The sequence below is a fragment of the Strigops habroptila genome, chromosome 3 (assembly GCF_004027225.2).
Source record: "Strigops habroptila isolate Jane chromosome 3, bStrHab1.2.pri, whole genome shotgun sequence".
NCBI classification, from domain to species: domain Eukaryota; kingdom Metazoa; phylum Chordata; class Aves; order Psittaciformes; family Psittacidae; genus Strigops; species Strigops habroptila.
In genome coordinates this window covers 84,997,957-85,025,440 of record NC_044279.2, presented here as the reverse complement: position 1 = coordinate 85,025,440, position 27,484 = coordinate 84,997,957, and the positions used below count along the sequence as shown (strand labels likewise).

The 27,484-nt window shown below is 36.8% G+C and overlaps 2 protein-coding genes across 8 annotated transcripts in view; one reads left to right on the top strand and one right to left on the bottom strand.

Moving 5' to 3' along the window:
• Positions 1-27,484, bottom strand: part of SEC24D (SEC24 homolog D, COPII coat complex component) — a 212,554-nt gene that overhangs the window by 179,745 nt on the left and 5,325 nt on the right. For all 7 annotated transcript variants that reach the window (XM_030481066.1, XM_030481062.1, XM_030481063.1 and 4 more), the window contains exon 2: positions 16,387-16,467. The gene's annotated coding sequence lies outside the window, so the exon portion shown is untranslated. The remainder of the gene's footprint in view (positions 1-16,386; positions 16,468-27,484) is intronic.
• Positions 472-16,996, top strand: MYOZ2 (myozenin 2). Its single transcript, XM_030481078.1, has 5 exons — positions 472-547; positions 5,441-5,610; positions 8,500-8,629; positions 10,199-10,382; positions 16,671-16,996. Exons 1-5 carry the CDS (start codon positions 472-474, stop codon positions 16,900-16,902), a joined length of 792 nt encoding a protein of 263 aa, XP_030336938.1. The 3' UTR covers positions 16,903-16,996.

Here is a 27,484-nt window from a genome sequence, read left to right as displayed (position 1 = left end):
AGTCAGAAATGCAGTTTCTTTAAAGATGCCAGGGCGTCTCTATTAGTTCCTCAAGTTCTTTATTAGATTAAGAAATGTCAAAATGTAACATTTCTGAAGTCATAAAACAAGATGTAATTAAAATACTAGCTATGAATTTACATCTTTTAATATAATGTGTAGATGTGAGCAGGCCTAGACCACTGACACTGATCTTGCTACAGAATTTATGTAGCCAACTCAAAGACCATTCCTTCGAATCTTCTATCCACCAGAACCACGCCCTTGCATCTGTCTGCAAGCAAGAACTGCTGGTGCATTTCGCACAATTAAAAGTGCAGTATTTCTGTATCAGAAATAACTAACTTCACTATTCAGCCATTCTAAACAGGTTATTAGAAATTAAAGTTGGCCAAATTGTGCAAGCTGGCTCAACAATGTAAAAATGTGTTGTTTTTTTTCAGCAAGGAAAAGTCCTATCAGAAAATCACAATGTTATCACATTCTGCCATGGTCAAAGAGAGGAAACAACAAGCATCAGCCATTATGGATGAAATACACAGAAATGGTATAGCGCTGAACCCAGCTTACTGTATATGCAATGTCCTCTAGCCCTCCCTACTATATTTTTTTAATCATAGAGTTTAACTCTCTTACAGCTTTGTCTCTGGGTGTTTTGCCATAAATAATCTTGTGGGAGTATCATGCTGCCTATGGTAACTAATCCTTTTGTAGTTGCCTCTTTTCATTTGAAAGCTATTTTCAGATGAACAACTGCTGTGGAGGAATGAAGTAATCTAACAGCTGATGTACTTTCTGCTAGGATAGCCTTTCAGAATATTATTTGGGGTTAATAACATGACTTCATTCCATTTTAAAAGGCCATCATCTAAGAAACGTGCTGATCTGTATTCTCTTTTTTGCTGTTTCACTCTGCTTTTTTACATGAATGATAAAAAATTTTGAAACAAACGTTTACATCTCTGTTCCTTCCTCTCAAACTTCATCTTTGTAACTAACAAATTTTACTAGCCTTTGGCAATTCTCTCTAACGCACAGCCACCAATTAATCTTATGTGAAGACAGCTTACTTTTCTGTTGTTGCACTGATGAAAATGCAGCCATTATGAGAAGGTAGTTTGATTTTCTATAACAGGTTCTTAAAAAATTACTCTTCTGGTGTGACACCTTAAGAAGCAATTAACTTAGCTGGGAATACAAATCTGCGTGCTTTCATTAAGTATGTACTGGGTGCTTTCGGAGACCCTTCCAATCCTGCCCATGAAGCCTGTTTTACCACCTATGTAAGGGGTCAATTTTTTAAAAGTGAAAAGTATCCCACAAGCCTCACTGAAAAAACAGAGAGCTCCATTAATATTAAGAATTTACGAAAATCGTATCACTCACCCAGGACAAAACACTAAACATGAAATTCCAGTATTGAAAATCTTTCCTGTGGGCTTTTGCTCCAAAGAATTTGGGGATGGTTTCTGTACTCACTCACTGACTATTATGATTGCACGAAGAGTAGGACAAGAGACATAAGGTTTTTAGGAAAAGAAGCTACAAGTTTTAGTAGTTGGTTCTAGTCCTTCTGATATTGCCATCTGATTTTTTTTTCCTGTAATTTCTATTCCTAAGCAAATGCCTCTTTCCTCTTTCCATTCTCCAAGGAACACACACTTAAGTCTGAAAGCCAGTTTGCCCCTACAGATTTCATTACAGTTCCATTAGGTTTTTTGGGGGTATTGTACACTCCAGTATTCTATGTGCCTGAAATAGTTCTGTAAGCTCTCTGGGGTTGGGGGGAAAGTCTTTCATATGTTTGTTTGGAACTAGGCATTTCACATGGTAAATGTTGCTACTATTCATAGCAATACTAATAAATCTACCATACAGTCATCAAAATCATTGGCATTATTGGATAATCTGTGCTGATTCTTGGCATTTGCCTCACATAATCTGTTCTTTTTTATTACTTCTGTATTATCAGATTTGCTGTCAAGTTTAGATTCATACACATAGATATGACAGCTTACCCTGCAAGATATCCTATGATATGCAGCCACAGAAGGCAATACAACTCTTCAAGTGTACATCCCACTTTTGCATCTTTCTGAATGACTGGGAAGTTTAAATGTTTTAAAAAATACGACATTCCATTAAATGAGTGCGATAAGAGCTTGAAATTTATAACTATACAAGCTCAGTGAAACCAGTTAAGAAACAGAAGGATAACCAAAGCTGTAACACACAAAGCATATGCTAATTCTTTGGGACCAAATCTGAACAATTCTTGGAAAAATCAAGGAGAAATCTGTTTTTTAAATGGCTAAATTCAGCTCTGTCAATTTTTGACATTTTATTTTTCCCCTAATTGTTAATTTGGCAAGCTTAACGTGAGATCTGGAAGGTGAAGTGCTGTCTTTCTGAGGTCTGCATCACTAATAATGACAGTCCTGCACCTGCGTAAAAATTAAATGTACTGTTTCAGCCAGTCTCGCAGACCTATGAAACTCTCTACTGTTAACAGAGGTAAACAGTAACAGCAGATTCTGTAGTGCAAGCCCTGGTAGCTTGGAATGACACACAGAAAGCATACCCACTGCATTTTTATTTCAGCCACCTTTTATTATAATGCTTTCAGGTAAAGAGTGAACCTCAAATTCCTTGTTAAAAGATATTCATAGCAGAAACAGTTGTTGATAAAATACAAAATGAGCCAAGTTTTTACCACTGTCTCATAGGTTAGTAATCTCTGGGCAAGACTGGTAATGACTGAAAGTCCACATCTCCTGTTGGCTTGTGGGACATAACTTTGCGTTTTAGAGAAGTTCGACACAACATAAAATGCTGCACGAAGAGACACTAAGTGTAAACCCTCTTATGGTCTCAGAAGAGAAACTGTAGTAGTAAATTAGCATTTGGATATAGTGACCTTCCCAAACCCTTGTTTTTCCACTGGCAGACATGGACTGATCATAACATTTCTAAGGCTACTCGGTAGAGGTAAACATGTATGTAAATATATACGTTTAAGGAAGCCCTTGGAGTTCATCAGGTTAGCCTTCAACTACACTTAAATCTCATGTCCAGTTCTCTACTATTTCTTAAATGCATTCTTCAGTAACTACATGAAATACATTATTATCTTTCATGATATAGTTAAAAAATCTTATCTCTGATACTACATCAAACATACTATCTGATATTCATTATTGAAATTTATAATCCAGATTAAGGTATTTAGAAGATTGTAAACTGAAGGATTAAAGGGGGATTAGTCAATGAATGCAGGAGGAACTATATAAATCGTATTTAAATACAGTCTGTTATGATTTTAAGCACATGACAGGAAGGACTTGGCAGGAACAAATTAAGAAATGAAGCTAAAAGGTTAAGATTAGGATTAAACCGTGAATTATATTTCCAGTATTCATTTACAATGTACATTTATGAAACTGATGTTCTCTTTCTATCACCCTCTAAATGTCCTCCTTTTCTTATTCTTCATCACCTTTTCTGCACTGACACTGAAACAATCCCTAGGCACATCATAAAACTAGACAGATGATTAGATTTTAGTTGGCAAGGGACTCAAATGAACTTCACACTTATGTTTTTGGGATGATGCCTGGATACACACTAGTACACAACTGTGGGTTACAAAGTACCTTGGAGCCTTCAGTTAATGTTAACAAGAACAGCTGGTATGTAAGGGAACAGCAAGGCCCAAAATAGGTAACATCCAGCATGCCCCAGAAGAATACTGACTGGTTTGTACACAGAGCTGCAATCACCTTGACACCCCAGTCTCTGACGATGTACATCCTACCCACTCTGTGTACAAAGAAGAAAAGCTTTCTCTACGTGAAAACGTTGCCAATCTGAGGGGTAAATTTCCTGCTCCTTACTAAAACCATCCGACAGTCCATACCCCTGCAGTAATCTTGAGAAATGATAAAATCAAAATGTGACTTGCAGGTCAAAATGTCAGGCCACAGGCCAATAACCAGTGCACTTAATCACAGAGCCAAAACCCAACCACTATCTGTCACTGATACAGCTACACTGGGTAGGCTGAGTCATTTTCTTCCATGTTAAGAACTCTCTGTTTTGTAGCTACCTCTTAAATAACAGGAGGTTGTTAGGATTCTTTGTGAATACTATTTTTAAAGCAGAAGTGCATGCTCCAGCTCACAATACAGTTAGCTTACTCCTGCTCCATTTAAATCTACTACAAACATCCAATCGAAATCAGCAGGAAAAGAAGTGGATCAACATTGATGCACTCCAGGGCCCACAAATTTGTTTGATTTATTGCATGGAAAACTCTCGCCTATGCAGCTTTGGCTAAATATTTAATATAACTGTCTCAATTGAGTTTTCCTAAGTGTCAGCAAATCACATTGTTTTTCCAACATAAAGTTACTAGGAGACATACGCCATGTTGAACATGCCATTCACTCCAAACGAAAGTCTGCACATGCAATATTACCTTCATCATTACATACCTTCTGCTGTTAATTAATTTGTAATGTTAATTTTAAACTGGATTTCCTGTGTGCTTACCCTGGAAGCACAGTATCATGCCTTGCATATAATTTTCTTTCATTTCATTTTAATGCATTAAAATATATGTCCAAAGTTCAGAATTTTAAATCCTGTAGACTGTAAGGATATGTAAAGAATAGAATGCCTTCTTATTAAAGAAAGAACAGAATGTGATTTTGAGTAAGTGGATCAAAAGAACATACTAGACCACAATAATCACTATACGATCCTCAAAGCACACTGTATCTATCTTCCTATTTTTTTTCCTGAAGTTTATGAAAAACCTAGGGAAATAATTGAATATTATTTCAATTAATAAAATGATAAATACTTTTGTGAAGAAGTAAGAGAGTAAGAAGTAATAGAGACTTTCTAATGCAATCTTTTCTTAAAGTACAAAATATGCCCTGGCTTTCAAAAGCAAGCAGAATATTAATGAATAAATGAAAATAAAATGTCTATAAGCAATAAGAAACTGGAAGGTATGTTTAAAAGGGATTACCTGCTCATCTATCCAATGCTGGAGACAGAAAGTAAAGGTCTAATGTGGGAACCCTGGGGTCAGATGGAATTTTGTTCCTGGTTTCAGCAAATGCCAGTTTTTATTAGTTTGCTACTAAGATGGTGTGTAGGACATTACAGGCCTAATTTTGCTAAGAGCTGAATGCTATTTAACTACAGTAAAATTGGATCTTGAGGTGCTTAGCATCTTCAAACAAACAGGTTTGTGGTGTTCAGAACTCTGTTCCAAAATTTTGGAAGAATGATTAATTTCACTAACACCATAAGAAGCTATGCTATGTGTTACAGAAGTATGCATTAACATGTGGCTGGATTTCAGGTGTAGGGTATGCAATATCAGACATTTAAGAAAAACAGAGGTATGCATTTATCCCTTGTTTTGCAGAATCACCCAGCTTAAACCTCGGTAAAAAGGTCAGCACCCCCAGAGATATCATGGTAGAAGAACTATCGACACTCAGCAACAGAGGTGCAAGACTCTTCAAGAGACGTCAGCGGAGATCTGACAAATACACATATGAAAACTATCATTACGTAGCAAACAAGCCAAGAAACGTGAGTATTTTGTAATAACTTATTAATGAAACACAGTGAGGCTAGCTTGTAATAACTAGCTAGTTGACTACTGAAAATGAACTACTAAATGTGAAAATTAACTACTTAATAACATTCAGAAGGTTGGAAGAAATAAGAGTTTGTTTCATGCAACTAGTATTTTTGTTAAAATAGGCTGGTGACCTCAACATGGTTCCCAGGCACCAAAATGGCTCTCACAGCTGGCACTAATACACTTCTGGCCTGCCTGACTCAACCGGGAGAAAAAGGATGGAGCTTGCCACTGAAATTACAATTAGTCTTCAACCTAGTCCTTCAGGAATTGGGTTAAATAATTAATGATACTCAGGGAATCCTCATGGCAGGAACTAAATGTACCTGGTATTTGTCTCATCTGTAGTCTTTGTAAAATATTCAAACCTTTTGCTTAACCTCTGAAAATAGGGATAACATTATTCATAAATTTTACCTAACTCTCCAAAGTGCTGCAAGTTTTAATTATTTGAACATGAATACTCTATGCCCAGTCTAATAAAGCATGCAAGCAGCTCCTCTGATTCCAGGATTGTATTAAATTCTGCTTCTCAGTTACATGTATGCATCCCCCCTGCTTTCAGATACAAAGGTAGGCAACTAAAGAAGCAAAATTTCTCCCAGTACTTTTAAGACGCTTTCAAGATTTAAAAAAATGTATGTTACAAAATTTAATTATTATTAACCTAGGAAGTATTTCCTGTAGAACAGCAATTCTCTTTACCTGAAGCTTTTACAAATATTCATTGCCTAGTTAGTGCCATGACTGTGTTAGCCTCCAACCCCTACAGAATCCATACAAATACTTTGACTCAATTCTTCTTTAATCTTCACATGGGATAAAAAAAATAGTAACTATATGTAATGTATTGTTGTGATATAATCTAAAGCTTGTTTTGGAACAAATAGGAAACAATTTATTAACCAGAAAAACAAAGCACCAAAGGGCTTACTCATGTTTCATTTTACTAAACAAAATACACACACGCTTGTAAATTAATCAGAAACAATAAAATCAATACACCTTGTTGATTTTAAGGAAACTTAAAACACTTACTTAGGTGATTACTGTAGCTGAGTTCAATATTTCTAATATCACACCCGAAATTTCAAAAATATTTTTGAATATTCCCTTCTTGAAAAAGGAATTCTCTCTGCTTTGTTGACTGTAATGCTAGATACGTTTGTAATTCTGTGGCATTTACACTTTCCGTACAAAAAAAGTAACTTTCCTCTGGAAGAAAAGAATGTCTTAATATCCCATGTCACAAGAAAAAAATTTTCACATGGGTTATTTTTGTGGTGCAGATATTTCAAACTTCTTTGGTCACTCACTCAACAGAAATAAAATTACACAGGCATTGACTGGGATCATGTTTGAGTTTTGATAAATCCACTTTTGAATAATAAACCTGCACAAAAGAAATCCCATCTAAAAAATATGAATAACTCTACTGAACACCCAAAACTATTGTTGGAACACTGTTATTCAGAAACCCATCTATGAATACCATCCTCCCAGTTTCTCCCTCTGTTGAGGGGAGAAAGCTACACAGATAAATCCTGAGCATACCCTCCATCTCACCAGTATTTTTGATCCAGTTCCATGCTTTTGCTACAAAGTCTGACAGATCAGTTCCCTTCTAGTCTACTTCTTACCACAAAACACGTAGGTAAGCATGCTGTGCAATCAGTACGGCAGTGTGACATACGAAAAAAAATGATGCCTCCTTGGTTTCTGTTCCCTTCCCTTCAATGCCTATTTTGCTACCCCTGGTGGTGTCTTCATCATCTTTATGATTCTGCCTGCCAAAATTAATCTTTCCAACATACTTTGGGATGGCTAGAAAGATTCTGCCTTGATCTTGTTTGTTTTGAAGTTCAAACTAGTATTATTTGTTTGCTTTCCTACTTTAACAAACTCTTAAACAGTCTATATTTAAATTGCTTTTAGCCTATGTGTCATAGCCAAAATAAGATGCTGACTTCTTATGAGACTCTAATTCTATATTTATGCAACAATGATTAAGCCTTTGAATGTCTCCTTAGAACTGATGACCTGATATCCTATCGGGGTAGAAAGTAACAGCATAACATGAATCTCCAGAAAGTGATCTGCACTAAAGTTATTTCTATTACAAATAAAGGAAAAGAAAACCCCAAACAAAAGCTATTCAACAAATGCAGTGAAATTTCAACTGATACAGGAAGAGAGGGTTTGAAGAATCAGTGCTTTGAAATTCAAATGACGCAAACTTGCCAGATTTCTTGACTCTTTGGATAGCAAGAGTGCTCTGTCTGGCACATGACAGCTTCTAGTGATCTAGGGACACATATTACGCTTGCCCAAGTGACCAGAACTACTCTTTGCTGTGAACCACACAGCCCATAGACACAGGTAGATTTTGTGATGATTGGTGTAAGCAGCAGATGGGATGGACTCTCTTTGTAGATTGCATATCAATATTTAAGTATCCTAAACTTAGGAAAAGGTCAGAAAACTCAGCTGGATGGCTTTGGGAGTCTTGTTGACCTTGCTCACACCACCTCCAATCCTTTCAAATAAAAAATTCACAGACATTAAAAATTCTGTTGGGATATCATTCGTAACACTGAAAAATTATTCATTTTTGCATACATAGCCAATGTAAGAGAGTAGTGAAACTGTTTCATCTTCTAGCTAACAGCCAGAAAATCCTGGGGATTTTGGGACCAAACAGGGTACCAAATAGCAGGACAGTATGCTTTCAGGTAGTATACCCTAGGTCTCTGCTCTGGGCTGTAAATTGGAGTGTCACTCCAACCCTCAATAGAGAATCAGAGGCTGTCAGTGATATTTCTTATATTTGAATGCAGCGTGGAGAGCCCATACAGAGTGTTAGAATGGATGGACTCAGTGTGGACGGGATTCCCCAGCATGCCCCAATGACACCTCCTAATACTCCTGATCCCCGGAGCCCACCACATCCTGACAACATTGCCCCAGGTAATGTGTGAGTTTACAAACATTAAATATATTTAGCTCTCATTTCACAGCACTCTTCAAAAAACAGTATCTTCAACAAGAATTTTTTAATGGACTTAATATTAGAAATCAATAAATTAGAAATCAGGTAGCTAATCAGAATCTCCCCCAGAAATGTCAAGTGGTGCTCTCCAGTTGCTTCTGCTCATTTTTAATGATTTGATATGCCTTTTGTACTACTTCTCCCTAAACTGAAAAAATACATTAATATCATGAAAGACTGCTGCTATATTTACCGGTCTTATGAACATTGAGAAACAGATCCTCAGATTTAAAACCAGATTAATACATAGGTTTTTCTTTGCCAAACCTTTGTTTCTAACACGCAACACACTGCCCAACAGTCTGAAAGCTATTCATTGTAGTTTAATTACCAAAAAATGTAAATCTGAAGTCACTGTAAATTTTGCTAGAACCCTTCATAAAGAAGTAACTTAAGGATTTTGCCTCTGGCTGCATAAACTATTCTTTTTTTAAGTCCTTAACTGAGAGGGTACTGTTGTCTTTATTTAAGGAAGCAAGCTACAAGAAGGTCTTATTTTGCATTCTTTAAAGACTAGAGAAGGCTAATTTGTTTTATTTAATTTATTCAGTGATATAGACCTTCTTCCAGTTTATGAATTATCCATGAGCAGAGTGTGGTTTTTACAAATTCATTCTTTGTTCAGAATTACTCAGTGAATGTTTTGTGCAGATCTTTTCCAGTCTATGTAAACTAGGTTGATGTTACTGTGTTAGTGACTGCTAGGACTCTGTGCATCCATTGGTCAAATACAATGTGAACAGAGGTAATTTCCATTGCCAAGACATGACAGAAATCTTCAAGCCTTTCTTTAGGCAAAAAAACTCTGGCAAAAGGAATAGATATTAAGCCAGAGGGCTTTTTTCACGCTCACAGAAGGCAAGACCATTAATTTAAAGAACTAGATGTAGTGGGAGGGTAAAAAGTTAGAACAGATTTCCCTTGTTTTCCAAATAAATAGTATAACTTATATAACTGGATAATGTCTTGCTGGTTTTAAATTCTTCAAATTGTACATTAAGGTCTGGCTTCCCCTCTCCCCTCCATATTAATTCCTGCCATACTATGCTTGGCTTTAGAAGAAATCACAGTGAATACGGAATTTATTTATTTAGTAAAATTCTGATCAAATCATTCCCTCAGATGATTATGTAGAGAAAACTGATTTGTCACTTTTTCAGATGATGGAAAGGACCAGAAACAAAGTAAGTCGGAGATTTTAAGGCATCTAAGGCAGAGGCAAAGACAAAAACTTCACTATAATGGCTGTAAGCCTAACTCCTTTTAATAATTGTGAAGAATTTATCCCAAAGAATATAGAACTATTTTAGTTTTAACCAAAATGTTGTTTTTAAAATATTTTTGTTATTTCAGTGATTTGATCCAACTGTTCATTTTAACCAGCTGTGAAATGATGGTATTTTACTTCCTAGTTACACAGGATGGTGGTAAGGAAGGAGAAAACACAAAGTATTACTTATAATGGTTTTGCCTTGACTGCCCTGCAGGATATTCTGGACCACTGAAAGAAATTCCTCCTGAAAAGTTCAACACTACTTCTGTGCCAAAGTATTATCAGTCTCCCTGGATAGAAGCCATTAGGGATGATCCAGAGCTGCTGGAAGCTTTATATCCTAAACTTTTTAAACCTGAAGCAAAGCCAGAACTGCCTGACTACAGGAGCTTTAACAGGTAATTGTGAATGGACACTGAATTTTACACTGCAGAGAAAAACTACTATGAAATGAAACATTTCCACCAGCTGTAAAAAGACCTACCACCTATGTTTGCAAGTACATGCATAAACATTAACACACAAAGTGGCAAACAAGAGCATTAAGAAGGAAACTAGTCTCTCTAAAGTATGGACCCCAAATAAAATTCTAGAACGAGGAACGTAAGATGAATTGTCAAAAACACTGAAAGAATAAGTACCAGAATCCAGTGTACTCAACAAATAGGAAACATTGGCTATAGCAATGCTTGAAACTCCTTTGAGTATTTCCATTGTTGACTTCATTAGTTATGGGATTGTAAGATCTAGCAGGGAAACTCTCAGTCAAAACTTTCTAAGCTGTATAATGCAGCTCACATGGCTTGGTTTTTAGGCAATGAGAGTACCATGAGCTTTATCTCTCAATTAATCCCTCACACCGAATAGTTAGCAGACGGCATCTTTTATTGCATTTAACATTTTTTCTATCTTTGACAACCTTCAGTAACAAATTAACAGATAAAATGTTACAAACAGAATTAAAAAAACACTTAAAGTAGAAGGGGATTTGAGATTGAAGTTATTTACACAGTTACTAGTACACTAAGGCTTTCAGTAGAACTTCTAGATACACGGACAATAATGGGGTTTGAACTATTTTGAAAGCTTTAAAACACATTCTTACTTATGCCTTTTGCTTTCATTGATACTCTTCACACTGTATTTACTGAAGTTATGGCCAGTTTTTCTTCAAATAGCCCCTGCTGAGTTCCCAACAGCTGAGCCAAAACAAAACCCTTACTCAAAATGCCAGACAGCAACCTATTTAAAAAAGAAAATGGCTCCTGGCAACATAAACTTAGAGAAAAATACCACAAACATCAGTTGTGTTTCTGCCATCGAGGTGAACCTCAACTCTGAGTGCAAGGACTGAAAAATTACACAGTTCAACATCAAAACTGTGCTGCAGACACTGCACTAATTCTGGTTTCCTAACAGCAATATAATTAAGTCTATGTGGCACACTCTTCTCAGCAGACAAAACAGCAAATAGGAGTCAGAGAGTTGTGCCACAGCTGCTAACACTGGAACAGTAACAGCAAAGTTTATGCACTGAACAACATAAAAATAAAAATAAAAATAAAATAATAATAATTAAAAAAAACCAACAAAAAATACATATACAAATAACAGAGAAAGAATCAGTTCTCCCTCTCACAAAAGAGATTCTGAGTCCAGCATGGAAGTCGTTCCTGTGAAAGACAGGATCAGGCAGGGCACAGAGGCCCCATTAATAGGGATATGTGTCTTGAGATGGTATCTGATGGCTTCTTCGTGGATTTTTAGGAGCTCTGGGGTACCATACTGTGTTAATTGCTCTCTTTACCACACTTAATTGTTCTGACTTCTGTCTATGGGGATTTTCTCTATGTACAACATGGCAAAACTGTGGCTCACCACAGTCCGAATTTCTTGAATATATGTGCATTCATATAACGGAAAGGTCAATATTCTCCCTTTTAAGTCCCATACAGACCTAAAACCTGGCACATAAATCCAGATCTGGACTTTGCACAAGACATACAAATATAATCCACAAATCCTTCTCATCAAAAAAATCCATATCCAGAAGAAAATAAAAGGATGCCTCATGGACCTAGAAAACTGTTGCATACAGTACACTCAGATTTATGTTTTCTAGCAAGAAGGAGTAGATCCAAAAAGAAATTGAGAATGTGGCCAGCCTGGATTTGTTTCTACAGAAATGCCAAACCCTTAGGAGAGGTATAATAAGATGGTTTCTGGCTCTTACATGGAAGATTATTAATTAGAGAATCACAGTGAGCTTTGGTGTAAGACAGGTGTGCAGCTGCCTGTATAGCTAAGATAAAGGCAAATCTGAGCACTTGTGTAAAGGAACACATTAGGCATCTCAGGAATTTAGCAGCCTAAGGGCTTTGCTCATAAGGTGAGACACTTTTTTGGACTTCTGTGTCTAGATCCTATGTCATTCTGTGCATCTGGGACAGCATCCTTCACTTTAATTGCAGTCTTGGAGAGAAAGCAAATGATATTGTATTAAACAATTAAAGAGTGATATAATGGCATCATTTTGTTATCAGTGAGGGCATCAATCAAGGCTTTCTATCATGCTTCATCATTCAAGAAATGCGCTCAATGCATTCTCGTCCAAAACACTGGTACAGTCATCATTAGTCAGGAGGGGATGTGGTTAACAGTAAGTGTGATGCATAGGACTCCCAAAGGAAACGAGCCTGAAGATTCTTCCCAGCTCATTTAGTGGTATCTGTCAAAATGGCACTCAGGCTTTCCAAGCCATATTCAGGTTCCTTTCAGCTTTCCTTGTTACACAACAAACTGTAAAAGCAACACAACTTCAGGAGCCATGGATGCCTGATGTGTTGGAACAGATGCACACAAGCATGGCTTAGAACTATATTCAGCACTAAACAGTGTTCAGATTTCTCTTTTTTCCTCCACTGCCAGCAATGAAGAGACGACTCTGGACCCTGTAGCAGTGCAATTTTTAATAACAGTGGCAGAATCAGAATTACGGAATTCATAGAGGTATTAGTGGAGCTCTAGTATGCTTTTTATGCTGCAGGAATCTTGCAATGCTGACAGGTCAACGGAGGAAGAAGCGGTGGCAGCAAATGTCAAGCGCATTTGCCTTCTGAGGCAGGGCTTTCCGTGAGACAGCCAGTTTAACAGCACTCAACACTAGACAGAGCGCATGATCAGAGAAATTGGGTTCTGAGGATCTCTGAACAGACTGTTCAGATCAGGCTACCCTTCCTCCCCCTGGATGAAAATGATTCTGTGCTAGCAGAGAAATGCTGCAGAACACAGCCATGCCATCTGATTCCTCTTGGAGATTAATTCCTACTAGGATTGAAGAAGTATTTACTAGTGAAATATTTTCTAGCCTCTTTTACTAGTGTGGAAGCACCTAGTAATCATCTGTGGAAAAGACAGCATGAATCTACATTTGTTGAGGAGTTTGTAATATTAGTTAAATTGGTACTTTTACTCTGTCTGCTTTCTTGGAGCCAGATAAAATGTCAAAGGTAGTATTATGAGTAAAATACAAAGGACTACATCTTAGTCACATAAGCAAGTCTGACTAGTTCTGCCTCTCCTACCAGATAAATTCTTGCTCAGCTTTCCCAATTCCCAAAGACAATTGTTTCAAAAACACTGCAGGAATCCAGTCCATCCAGATCGGGTGCTGTTTTTATTGATTAATGGATTCTGAACTCTACAGTAAAAAGGATAAGATGCAGAGCCTCAGAGAAGTTTTGGGTGCTAACTTGACATGATGTGAGATTAGTGGAAGCTGGGTGCTTAGCCTGTTCCTTAGTGCCTGAATACCTCTGAAAACTAGCATTAACTCTTGCACTGGGCTACCATGAAGCTCTGAGATTTTGCAGGGTCAGGTTTTTTGCTCCTATGTCTCCTTTTTGCACAGAATTAACAATAAGCAGAATGTTCTATAAATGACAGTGAATGAAACTCACATTTTTTGTAATTATGTAAATGGAGCTAATCCAATACAGTTAAAACATTCTTTCAGACTTTCAGCTACAAGCAGTCTCCTACATTGAGACAATGTTCAAGATAATGTTCAATAAGAACGACTGCAGGAGAAAAAGAAAAAAAAAAGAAGCTGTCCTGCTGAAACAACAGCTAAAAATAAAGGTGGTTGTGCCTGCTAATGTTAAATCATGCACCTACTTTTTAGGAATATGCAAAGTGAATATTAAACAATCTCTTACACTTCCTGGTGCCACTTCCTATGGCTCTGAACCAGCATTTCCACCCTTATTATGAGCAATGACTACTGGAATTTATTACAGATGCGTTTTAGGCTTCTACACAATGAATCAGAGCTCAAGTGATACAAGTCAACGTGTACACAACACAGGTCATTACACCACCATGTTGTCAGACAAGTTATTGCTCACAAAAATACACTGCTGCTGTAAAGGAAAATTAGCATCTATTAGCCAATTATTGTACTGTCCTTTATGTCAATCATCATGTGTTTCTGCCCAGCATGCAGGAATGCATAAATCTCTGAAGCCAGACTTTGTACAAAACTACATGGGGTTTTATCCCACAAAAGATATTTGAATTTCCATAAAATGCCTCCTGTTTCTGTTACTTACAGAAACATGCTGTATATAAAATCCAGTAAAACTGCAAAGATAAAGTGTTACACTATAGAATTTTTTTGCATTTTATACATCTATTATTCTGTTAATATTGATTATCCCTTTAATTTACATATTGATGAGAATTAAATATTACAACAATGTGCGAATGTGTATTGTAATTAGAGTGGCAATTAAAACAATCTTCATTATCCTGTAAGATGGAGATCACTACATTCACTCTGTGCCAATTACCACGCCATTATTTTTAATCAGTATCATACTGTATCCAATTTGACACTGTGACCTAGAAGACAGTTTCACAAGAATAGCTTGATACCACAAGCGTTTTGTATAAAGAATTTCCTTTGACCTCAAGAGAATTTAATGCCTGGACTGGCTGCTGCTCCTGCAAAATCTTGTGTTATCTTCATCTGAGAAACATTTTTAGAGCTTAATCCAAAGCAGTGTTTTTCACTTAGTAAGTGTGCATGTCTAGAACTTTCATGATTTTTTTATGTCTTACAGGATCAACCCTTTGGACTTAACACCATCCCCAAAAAATGCTGCTTGTACCAAAATCTAGTGAATGATCTGTGTAATGACAGAGCAGTACCGTTCCTTTTAGGTCACAGATTCATTTTTCTGAATTAATACCTGGGGGTTTTGTGTGTGTGTGTGTGTGTGTGTGTGTGCGTGTGTGTGTGTACTTAATTCTCCCTAGGTTTTGCTTTATCTGTAGTTATCTTCCTGAAAATCCTAGTCAGACCTTCAAATGACCTCTTTTAGTTTCTGTCCGTATTCATTTCTTTAGGCTTCTACTGTACCACCTGGAGCCACTGGAGATACATACCAGCAGATCTGTTGTTTTGTATTGAACACACAAAACCTACCAAGGCTGGTGAAATTCCACGTCAACAAAAATTCCATTTTGCATGCCACTATGTATCTACACAGAAATCAGGTGCTCATTTTGTAGCTTAAAAATCTCACTCTTAACTGGCTAGAATATATCCCAGCAAGGTTATGCAGCTGATCAAAATGCAGAGCACACATTATAGTCTGTCTGCTTTTACAAAGGAGTCGGAAAAAGTAACAGAAAGACTCAGTTCGGTTTAGGGTTGGTTTTTTTTTCAGCCTAGAAACCTGCAAATATAGAAGAATCATGGGAGGTATTTGGAAATACTGTTGTTTTAAAATATTTGCAAACGCATGGAACAGTCAGTTCCTGCTTAGTATTTCTTATCTTTTAGTTTGTCGGGCATATTGCCTGAGGGAACATTTACATTTAAATAACATGAAAAACACTGGCTGAAGACTAAGGGGCAATTTCAGCCAGTGCTTCAAGGTTTAGTTACATAAACATTCTCTTCAGAAACAAAGCTTATGTAAGAAGTCCTCACCCACTCCCCTCCTTTCCAGAGACTGTTGTCTTTGGCTGTTCCTTTCTGCTTCACATTACACTTTACTGCCTCCTCACTTGTATTGCTACAATTGTTTGAGCATAATGATATAAACCAGATCGCTGAAATAATTTGGATTTTAAAATGCTTCTTTGTTTTAAAGGGTCTTTGTTTTAATGCAGATCACGTAAGTGGCCCAAGTTTATAGCACAACCCACATACATTCTAACTGGTACAACAATATGGTGCTGAAATACAGTGTAGTGGGAGGAATAAGCAACTGGATATAGAAGAAAATGGGGTGAGAACTTCCTAAACTAATTACCTGCTAGAGAGAATATGTTGCAGTGTTTTCAGATTTACGAACTTATCACCAACAAGTAAGTTTAGTAACTGTGACTCACCAATGACAACGTTGTCTTGCAACATCATCTTCCTTCAGCTTTTCTGTACATTTGAATTTTGAAGAAGGCTGAAGGCTTTACCTAAGGGAAAATCAAACAGCTCTTACAGAGAATTTGGCAGAAAAACAATCAGATTACTTTTCCCCAAAGTCTGAAAATGTAAACAAGAAATTGTACCAAAACTGTATAATTAAAATAGCTTCTGTTCTTTTCAGCTTCTGGGAGGAAAAGGAAACAAATATTTTTAAAACCACATTTTCCTTTTATTTCTCTAATATCTACAGAGTTGCCACTCCCTTTGGTGGTTTTGAGAGAGCATCAAAGCTGGTGAAATTCAAGGTACCAGATTATAATCTACTGATGCTAAATGACCCCAGATTCATGATCCTCGCAAATCCTCTTGCTACCAGAAGATCCTTCAATAGGACTCCAAAAGGATGGTCATCCGAGAATATTCCTGTAGTGTTCATTCAGCCTTCAGATTCTGACACCGTTCCAGAAACAGAGGACCTGTGAGAAAAGCTGCACTCTGCATCATACTAAAAGCTGAAAGCTGCACATCCATGTATTTTGGTCCAAATATTACTAAAGGCTACCGACAAAATTCTTCCTTGGCAGCTGAAGTAAAAGTAATAATGTCTGATGCAGCGTCCCTTTTCCAGCACCTAATTTCATCTGTAGACATAATACAAATAAACTAATCTGGCAAATGTGACAGGTATTTTCTGTTTGTGTTTACATGTTCTTCTTTTACTTTCTAAAACCTTTCCTTGTCATTTAAGAACAAGTGTATTTAAAAAAAAAAAAAAAAAGAAGTGACAACTATCAAGGGATGTGATTTGATAGGTGTCCCGATTATGGTAAAATGACTGAGCAAGATCACAACAGTGCACTCTGAGTACTGCCTGCTCAAGAGAAGCTCTGACAAATCACCTTTTTCCCCAAACCCTGCTTTCAGCCAAAGAATTTTGTCACTACTTCAGTGACAGCAAGTTTAGGCCATTTTCCTCCTTTCTGACTCTTACTCAGCTTTAATTATGGATGTCAACATCCATGTCACCTGGATTTGTTTACAGAAAATGCAAAAAAAATTGGCAATGACAAAGATTACACAGTGGTATGAAAAAGTACAGAGGTATTTCCTGGATAAGTCTAGAATGTTCGGATTAATCACAACTAAAAAACTCACCAGTGACCAGTTATGTCAAGCATACCAAATGAGTATCACTGAGCTATGTTACCACAAATGCTTTTGTTACCAGAAAAAAATCACATAGAGCCTCTTCCCCTACAGCCATAGTATATACTGAGACTTCAAAGCAGGCAAGTTTTCTTGCTCTTGAGACCCTGGAAAACTCTTGACATTTTAGAACTACAACTATCAGACTCGTATTACGTGTGCATAACTTCACAGGGAGCAGGCAAGAAAGAGAGATTGCTGTTTTTCAGTCTCCCTTTTCAAGTTGCAACTACTTTCTAGTAAGAGGCAAACACCTATTTAACAATTGTTTCTAAAGGCTTTTGTGTTTGACAAGTATCCAACATCTGCAGGTGGGATATTCTAATATACAGTTTAGTTTGTATGTGTTTTGAAACTGGAAACCTGGCTTCAACCAATAGACCACTCTCACATATCCTAGATGCTTCTCCAGGACATTGTGTGGTCTCTAAGCATTTCCAAGAGGTTTCTGGTTATCTCAGATACTTTTTTTTCTTTTTCTTTAAATCACTGTATTCATAAAATTTTGCAAGCTCTACGATAACATGCTAATCAAATTTTATCTCAAAATCCACAGATGATGATGATATGCAAATAAAATAATGTTTTTCCAGATATTTTCCTTATTAATGGTTTTGGTGGTGTTGAGCTACAAAAATGAGTATTTCATAAGGAATCTCAACATCTGAAGAAAAGAAGGGTACACATGTAACTTTTCCACATGTAAAGTGGAAAAGTTTTGCCTATACTTCTGTCACTGAAGTCTGTGTCTGTAAAAATGGTTTCCATGTTTCAAATCTGATTTAAGACAGCTGGCAAAGGAAACTGTCATCTATTTACTCTGTCACACAAACTGCACAAACAAATGTACAGGTCCTGAACAAATTTATGAAAGAAAAAAAAAATAAATCAATCTCACTGACTGGGAACACTTTCCTAGCAAGGGATTAGTCTGGGGACCTTACCTGCATGCATTGTACAATGATTATACGGACAATGACAAAACTATTAATTCTTGAAGGCTAAAAATGCAACGGCTAAAGAAAAAAAGACCAAACCAATAGAGAAGAGCAATGCAAACAAGTTCTGGAGGAGTTTGTTTTTTATGAGCTGGCACAAGCATTCGTAAGCCTACTTGAACAGAAACATGAGAAAATAGGTGCACAGCATATACGCAGTGAGGACTATAAGGAAGGGATACATCATTTTTATTACATACTCTGTAAAAATAACCTACCCATGCAGAGCATGCCACCTTGCTTCTTACTCAACACACATAATGTTAACTTTAGTTTCCTATTCATCTATACATCCACTGGTGCAGAATGGGCTCAGGAGGCTTAAAATGTTTGAGAAGTACTGAGCCTGCTAGGCATGTGTTCAGCTGATGGGCCAAATAACAGCATTAGATGTAGCTGGAAATTACAGAAAGTCCTTAACTCCTCAGCTTCTGTCTGAGACCTCTGAAATGAGCTGTTTCACTGCAAAACTGGTATCTGATTCAACCCTCAGCTACAGTTATCAACTGCTGCAGAAGAGCAAGAACTCTGTGCCTCCTGCTTTCCTAACTCTACTACCATCCATCTACATATAAACTTGTACATCAGATGCGCACAGATGGCTTGTTTTAAAACTGAGGTCAGCTGTCAAGAAGAGTCTGCAGCCATGCTATTTAATCTTCCCATACTGGATGGCTTTTGCCCAACTGCCTGTTGGGAACAGGCCCTTGACCATTCTAAACTCTTGAACCATGCTTGGGAACTGTCTGGGAGAGCATTAATTGGCAGAAGCTATGACTGCACAATGTGCTAAGTATTCAACAGCACCGAGGATCGAGTGCCAGTGTCCAGGAATGTTCCCTGGCTGCATCAGCCACGATGTAGCCTTATTGTGTAAGTCCCACTGCAATAAACAAATCTCTCTGCCAAAAGCCAATTCCTTTGCCACAAAGGAAAATCTCTTGTTAAGGTTGGGAATTCAGAGATTCCTCTTTAATGTCAATGAGGTTTAGCACCTGCAATTATTGTGTGAGATACATCACACTTGAAACATATCCTGTAACTAGAGGAAAGACTAGTTTTGGGTAACTAGTGACAAAGAATTTCAGATATCAATATTTGTATAAATTTCTGTAGACAACAAGATGGCTCTAAGTGAGAGAATAAAGGTTTCCTTAGTTATAGGTCCAAAAAGATCAACAAATACATATTTTTAAATTTTCAGTGTTGCTTCTAAAAGCTTCTTTTAGCTGTAAGGAATACAGCTGAAAGGACACATTAAACGGAAAAACACGAGCCACAGCTTTACACAAGCATAAACATTCACAGGTATATAAATATTTCAGAAAATGTGCTTATAACATCACACATACTTCATCACAAGACACTCATACTTGCTTCCAAAAGAGAAAAAGACTGAAAGATATGACGAAATGGCAAAAATGTGATAGGAGTCAATATATAGTTTAAAATGTCTAGAAGCCTTTGTTCCCGAAGTTTTTTGGGGTCATTTTTATTTAAATTAAGGTACCCATTGCAGCACTTTAAAGAGAAGTTAAAAATTCATTTAAGTGTTTTCACAAAAATGTGGTGAATTGAGGAAATAGATCTGCTATTTCCCAATCTATATAAAATACTCTGTAATTACAGTATGTAAAAAAGAAATTAGATGAACACTTTTGACTAGCTCCATGAATATAAGGATTTTTTGAAAACATGTACCTTCTTAAACTTCTTTTGAGATGAAAAACTAGGGTTCACGGCCTGTACTGCCTGCACTGGAGGACAAATTGGTATCAGCAATAATAGTAATCAGGAGTTTGTATTTTAACACTATACAGTTATGGCCTGAAACTATGCTTTTTGGTATCACTTATGACATTCCTATGTCACATACTTTGGTCAGACTCATCAAAATTATATAATTTTGATGTATTTCACTTTACTTACCTAAGCTAAGAGGCCAAATTACCTAATACGCAAGTCCTTCACTGGCAGCACCGAAATAATTTCAGAAGAACTATGTACAGTAGATTACTGTACATAGTAATTCTGAATTTTGTTCTTGAATCCAGCAGGCCACAGTCTCTTGGATGTTGGATTTCTGATGATGGCTATTTGCTTATGTTCGGTTTGTTTGCACAAATGTGCTAATAAAACCCCCCATATGGCATCTCTCCCAGTTTCAACAAAAACTGCAGCCGACTTGTTTTCTGGTTCTTTTGCAATAAAGATTATGTATCAGTACCATGAAACGAACAGTTCATGTTGTTAATTTATTACTGTCCAGAAATACTTTGTTTATACCTGATCTTGTATTTTGGATGTCTTCTTTTTTTAACTGTGTACTCCCTTCTTAGACATCTTAAATATGTCAGCATGTCTTGGCTGCTTTCCGTCTGCATAAACTATAAAACTGACAATTGGGGAAATAAATTATTATTCTATTGTCTCAAAGTATTTTTGTGTTTTAATTACTTTAACATGCATTGTCTCAACCAGAAGTGGGAAAACCACATTGGAGATGGAATTCTGATCCCAGTGAAATCAAAGGTTTTGACACTGACCTCTGTGCAGACCATTCATGGCATTTATTGCATCTCAAATGTGTATTTGTAATTGAAATGTATGCCACTATCAAAGGTACATTCAGTGTCAGAATGGATGTTTTGGATTGGAAAGCTTGGCCTAATTATGTATGTGGTTCACCTTTCATTGTACATACCTTGAAGTGCAAACAACCCTAGCAATGCCTCAGATACTCTGGGAAACTGCATGGAACTGTAGGGAGAAAATGAGCATGTATCTACTAAGATGTTTTAAAAATTATTTTTAGACCAGCCATGAATAACTTCCACTCCACTTCAGTTCTTAGATGGCCTTACTAACCAGCACAAAATATTGTGGTCTGTACCTAGGACAAGAGGATAAAATATACTTACTGGAATACAGGAAGACTCTGGAGCATAAAATCCCATATATGTTAGATTAGAATTGCTCAGTGTTGGGTCCATAAACTATTAGCAGTCATCAAATTCAGTCAGCATACTGATACAGTTTAAGAAACAAAAATTGCATATAAAATACTTCTACTAAAAGGAAATCAAAAAGCAACTGAAAGAGTAAAATTCTTTCAGGAAATAATACATTATTTTAAACAGCCTGCAGGCTAAGTGTTCAGAGTAAGTAAAAACTACTACAGAGCTCTAAACCTTCCCTCCAAAAAAGTAAACATGGTTTAAGAGTAGAATAGAGGAGACTCATAAAACAAAGAGACAAATAAAATTTCTCTGCAAGGAAACAGTAATTAGGCTATCTAAACACAAATAAAGGAACTTATGACAGAGGTCTCCATGAAAGGTATGGAGAAGATGAGGAAGGAACAATAACACAGGAACTGACTCTTAGTAAAATGATAAGGAACCAACTTTAAAATAAATAGAATACTTTTTCAAGGAATATCTAGTTGTAGAACCTGGTGCTATAGGATGTTGCAGCCACGACTGTGAGCTGAATCTGGGGCTTATCACTGGAAAATAGAAAGTTGTGTGGGAAAGATCACCCACACAATTTAGCTGATTTCGTCCTATAAATATCTTCCACTGGGCACTGCCAAAGATTGATAAAAGAAGGATCTGGCAGTCCTATGAAATACTTTCTGGCTGTCTTCTGAAAATCATGTGTTAAAAGTACCATGACGATTCTAGCAAGTGTCATTAGTACAGATGTTTATTAACTTACAACAAAATACCCATTATGGGAGCAGTTAGAAGAAAGCCAATTTCCACATGTGAATGTGAACACTTAAAACGCAAGTTAGAACCAGAGACAGCCAGGGTTAACTTAAAACCTCCTGCACAGAGTATGTACGCTGCAGGGAATACAAAAGCCTGACCTCAGCTATGCCTTTGGAAAGACTCCTGATCCTATGCAGTGAGACCTCACCCTCTCGCATCCACACTCACCATGTTCTACATGTGAAACAAGCATCAGCTCACAGTATCTCAAAGGAATTTTTCAGTAAGTTATGATTATTATACAAAGTTTAAGGAAAATGGATAAAAGAGAACGTTTCACTGATCGGAACACGAGAAGAGTCTTGGGGGGGGAAAAAAGAAGTCCAAAAAATCCAAGCTTTGTACCTGGGTGCTGATTTTGGACACAAAATGTTTTTTTTGGGGGGGGGGGGGGGGGGGGTTGGTTTAGTTTGTTTGGTTTTTGGTCTTTTTTGGGGGGGGAGTGTTTTTATTTAAAACAAGAAATTTATTGGTAAAAATAAAGAAACAAAGTAAGAAATAGGTTTACATGAGTACATGCATAAAATTCCAGCCAATGATGCATCGTGAAGGCAAGAACCATTACTAGTAGAATAACTTTCTACTTAATTTTACTTGAAATAACCGATTTCATTCTATAGTGGGCAAATTTTAACTGATAAAAGTACCAACAAATTAGTATTTGATGTTTTTAAAAAGAAAGATGTAATAAACAAAGTTACAGGGTTTTTTTCAGTTATTTTTCTTACAGTTATTTTCCACCAAAATTATGAACCAAATTCAAGATGAATTCACAATATCTTGTTTTCAGACGAAAACTGCATTTCCTGTGAAAAAAATGTTCATCCAAAACACCTAACCCAGCATTTGCCATCATTCCCTACTTCACAAAGACATTGTGAGACAAAGCTAAATAACACCTGCAAGAGACAGATCTATAATCACTGTAAGAGTGAAAATAAGCCTGAATATTGTAAGCCAACTATTCTTTCAAAAGCAAATGGAGATTAAAATATTCGATGGAGTTTGTACAAAGAACAGCCTGAACCTTGTCAGTTCAGAACTGGCTGTACTCATTAACGCAGGAATGCCCTCAGGCTGCTTTGCATGGAAGGTATAGCTTAGAACTGGATTTCTCTGGAGTTCTGAAGGACATTTGGACAGTCAAATCTTCTTTTCATGAATGTGACAGGACTGCTGCAAGAAAATACATCCAGTTCCCCTGACATACGAGCAGGAAAAGAATGAAGAAAGATTTAAAAGGAAAATGTAGGGAATGAGGAGCTTTTGGGTGGCATACAGAGCAGCAGGCTAAGAATCACCATGGTGGGAAGGCTAGCGGCCATGCAGCAGTCTAGAAAGTAGCGCTCTACTTCCTCTTTCTTCATAAAGTTTCTCTGTAGAGCCACGTTAGTCAAGCTAGGCAAAATATTAACTTTAAATAGTAGTTACTGTTTAAAAGTAGTCATTACACTCAAGATTACTGAAAGATGACTATGCAAGATAACTACAAATGACTATAAACAAACATTTGAGGCGTGAAAGGCTCTTCCTAGGCTGGCCTACTGCACGTCAAGAAGCCAAGTAAGGCTTAATTCTGGCAGCTGAATTCTAGCAGTATGCCATTCTCCAAGTACTTAATGGAAACATTTTGACTGCTTGCTGGCAAGGGAAAAAATAAGAACATGCTGTTCAAATAGGAAGGAGAAGAGTAAACTGAGCAGTTGCAGCACATTTATTCATACCCAGCTTAGGGTAATTTCTTAACAAACCTTTTTAACCCCCCCCCCCCTTTTTTTTTTTAATTAAAACTAGGTTCTTTTCCTGCCACATTTGCTTCAACTAATATTTCAAAGACAGTAAGGTCTTTTATGCTTCACTTGTCTAAATTAAACAATCCAAGTTCTTTTAGTCTCTTTCTTGTCCACTCCTCTCTTTCAGCAGTGATTTTTTAATTTTACTTTTTTTTCCCCAACTTTCATAGGTCAAATTTCTTGCATGTGGATTTTCAGATCTGTTCTCAGTTTTAAAGTTTCACCAGCCACACATGGCATTAATACTTCCTTATCTGTACAAGAAATACAGGGCTGAATTTACTTAGGACTGCATATACATTTTCCACAGCAACATCAAAGCTGTGGCTCATAGGTACCCTTTCTTTGGCTTACACATCCAGTTCTTCCCAATTCTCTCATCTTCCATGCAACAAGCTCTGAACCTGTATCAGCCAGCCTTTCCTATCAGTTCCTAAGCACATGACCTTGTATTTTATGTTATTCTATTTTATCACATTTTATTTCTCTACTCCTCAAGGTCATCCAATCATTCCAGTACGACACCACACTATTAGAGGCTGTTTCCCAATTTTGTGATGTCAACAAATTTCATTAGCAAGTTCTAGTTTTTGTGCCAAGATCACTGATGACACTATTAAACAATACCAGTTTCAGTGTCAATTTTTTGAGACAGGTCTAACAACTCTCTCCTACCATTCAGTATAACACATTGCTACCTTTTCCATTTCTTCGCCTGCCCAACAATTAATTTACTAATTGCCCTCTTCTTCAGTTTAACAATTTCATTGGTCTAGAAAAGCAGTTAGTGTATCACAGAAAGAAAGCAGGCAAGTCTAGCATGATTTGTCTATGGAAAAAAGATGGTTTATCCTATTTTTTTTTCCCCCTCCAGATTTGTTTGTTGTTGTTTTTGTTTGTTGGTTTGTTGTTGGTGGTGGTTTTTTTTTAATCTGTAGGAGGAAAAGCTAAAAATTGCTTATCCTCTACAAAAAGCCAATCTGCCTCAGTGTCCATGTCCTGCCCATGTTACAGAAACTAATCAGTTAAGATGTTAACTGCAGCTTTGAACCTCGCCAAGAAAATCTTGAGTCCAGAAGCAAGTGGTTTCTGCTCATTTTTTGCTTGCCCAGAAAAACAGTAGTGACATGCATTTACAACAGAATCAATAAAAGCTCTTACTAAAGGTTAGAATTGATCTAGCTTTAAATTTATCTGACAATGTAACACCACCACCCGCCCCCCCCAACATTCCCATAGATTTCTCTACAATTTAAGTAGATCATAGTATAGAGGTATTTGAACTAGATAGCTCTGGAAATAGAAAAAAGTATGGATGTCTCAGCATGGTAATAGCTACAAAGTTATCACGTTCTCTGATTACTGGGACTTAACTTTTGTACAGATTAAAGTCATATAGATTAAATTTACACTGCAAAGTAAAGTAACTAACTTACTAGTTTGCAAATGCAAACCAGCTTTTGTGCACAGAAGTGCAGCTACATTCTGGGAGCTCTGAAAACTTCAGAAAGGATTAAAAAACAAAAAGGAAAAAGGAAAGCAATGGTCTAAATGCTGAAACACAATGAGCACTGAGAACACCTAAATCGAATGCCTTTTTTAATTATTATTTTTTTTTAAATCAGCCTGTTGTCTAACACAATCCTGTTAAATTTTGTTTAGGTATAGACTGAGGTGTGTGAGGTGTGGACACAACTCATATTTTAATCAAATCATGTTCAGTTTCTCACACAGGACAAAATCAGTTTTTAAACACTTGCAAACATTTTTGCATGCTGTTATCTGAGGTATTCATGTATTTTAGTTTTAATGAGGCTGAGTGTGTATTATGTAATGTTAAGCACTGTATTACTCCTCATTCTACATTCAGTGCATACCGCTCTTTTGTCCTCACTTTACCTCGCATGGGGTTTCACCTAAAAAGCTCAATCTAGCCACAGAAATCATCTATGTGAATCCAAGGAATGAGGGAACATCTCATTCTTCTCTTTTTCCGTTGCAGACATCCATTCTTACTGGTTTATATCCTTAGAGAAAGCAATAAACCAGACCTGCAAATATGAAAGGATTGAGCAAGACTGATACAATGCAAACAAAGATCATTATTAAAACTTTATGTTGTTTTCAAGAGCACCCAGATGAGGACACAGCTTCAGAAAAGTCGCTGATATATGCAGCATGCATAGAATTTTCTCATACTTCTACTATTCCAGGAACTAACTTTAAAAACAGAAAAGCCTAAAATAGGAAAGGATTTCAGTTGCATTATTGTTCCACAGAAGTAGATTATTGGACTGGAAACTGGATGATCCAAGAGGAAGATATTAATTTGCAAGATTTAAGCAATCCCCACCCTTTCCCTCATTCCTAAAGAATGAACACAATCATGCACACCAAGATCTTGTTCCAGGCCCATTATCAAAAAGTCCGGAGAATGAAAACCAGTGTTTCTTTTTCTCAGAGTGAAATTCTAGATGACTTCAGTGAAATTGCTTTTGCCACCCCATTGAACATTTTAACACTTGAAAAACTACTGGGAAAAAAATTAGTCAGGGTAATGTACAATGAATAAGTAAGAGCAAAATATATTGTGTTTATTCCTGCACCTAAAAGAAGGGAAGTTAAAAAATGGTGGTTATGCTCCATGAAAGTGTGTCTACAGCTAATTAAGAGGAGGAGGAAGGAGAAGCAACTTGAACAGAAATAACAGGAAGTTTAGAATCTCAGCCCATGAGACAGCATGCAGCATGCTCCTCCTTCAAAGTCTGTAATGCCCCTTTATTTAAACTCTCTTGTGGTCTCCTGTGTTCTATATTACCTTTTTTTTTTTTAACCTAGCTAAAATAAACCAACACTTTAACATTCTCATTGCTTCTGAAACTTAACTTAGAGCTTTTACGGTGAAAAAGAGTGATGCTTTTTCAGCCAGGATTACTTTTCTCCTTCTTTCATTCATGTCTTATGTGCACAGTTTCTTTTTTGTTCCTTCTCCTCTTCTTATTGCTGGATACTATCCCCTGTTTTATCATTTAATTCTTATTTTTCACCTTCTTTTTTCCCATTGCTACTCCATATCCTCCTCCTAAACTGTATTTTTCCTCATTCTGTTCTCCATTCTCTATGTTTTGCTCTTGCTTAGCCCTTTCTCATAGACCCAGTATGCGTGGAGCAGGCCTACATGCATATCTACAAACAGAAGCATAGCCAGAAAGGCTACAAAGAGCAAAATACCTTTTAAATGTGGCACTCCAGAGAGTATAAAAAAAGGAATAGGAAACTAGCCGACTGAAC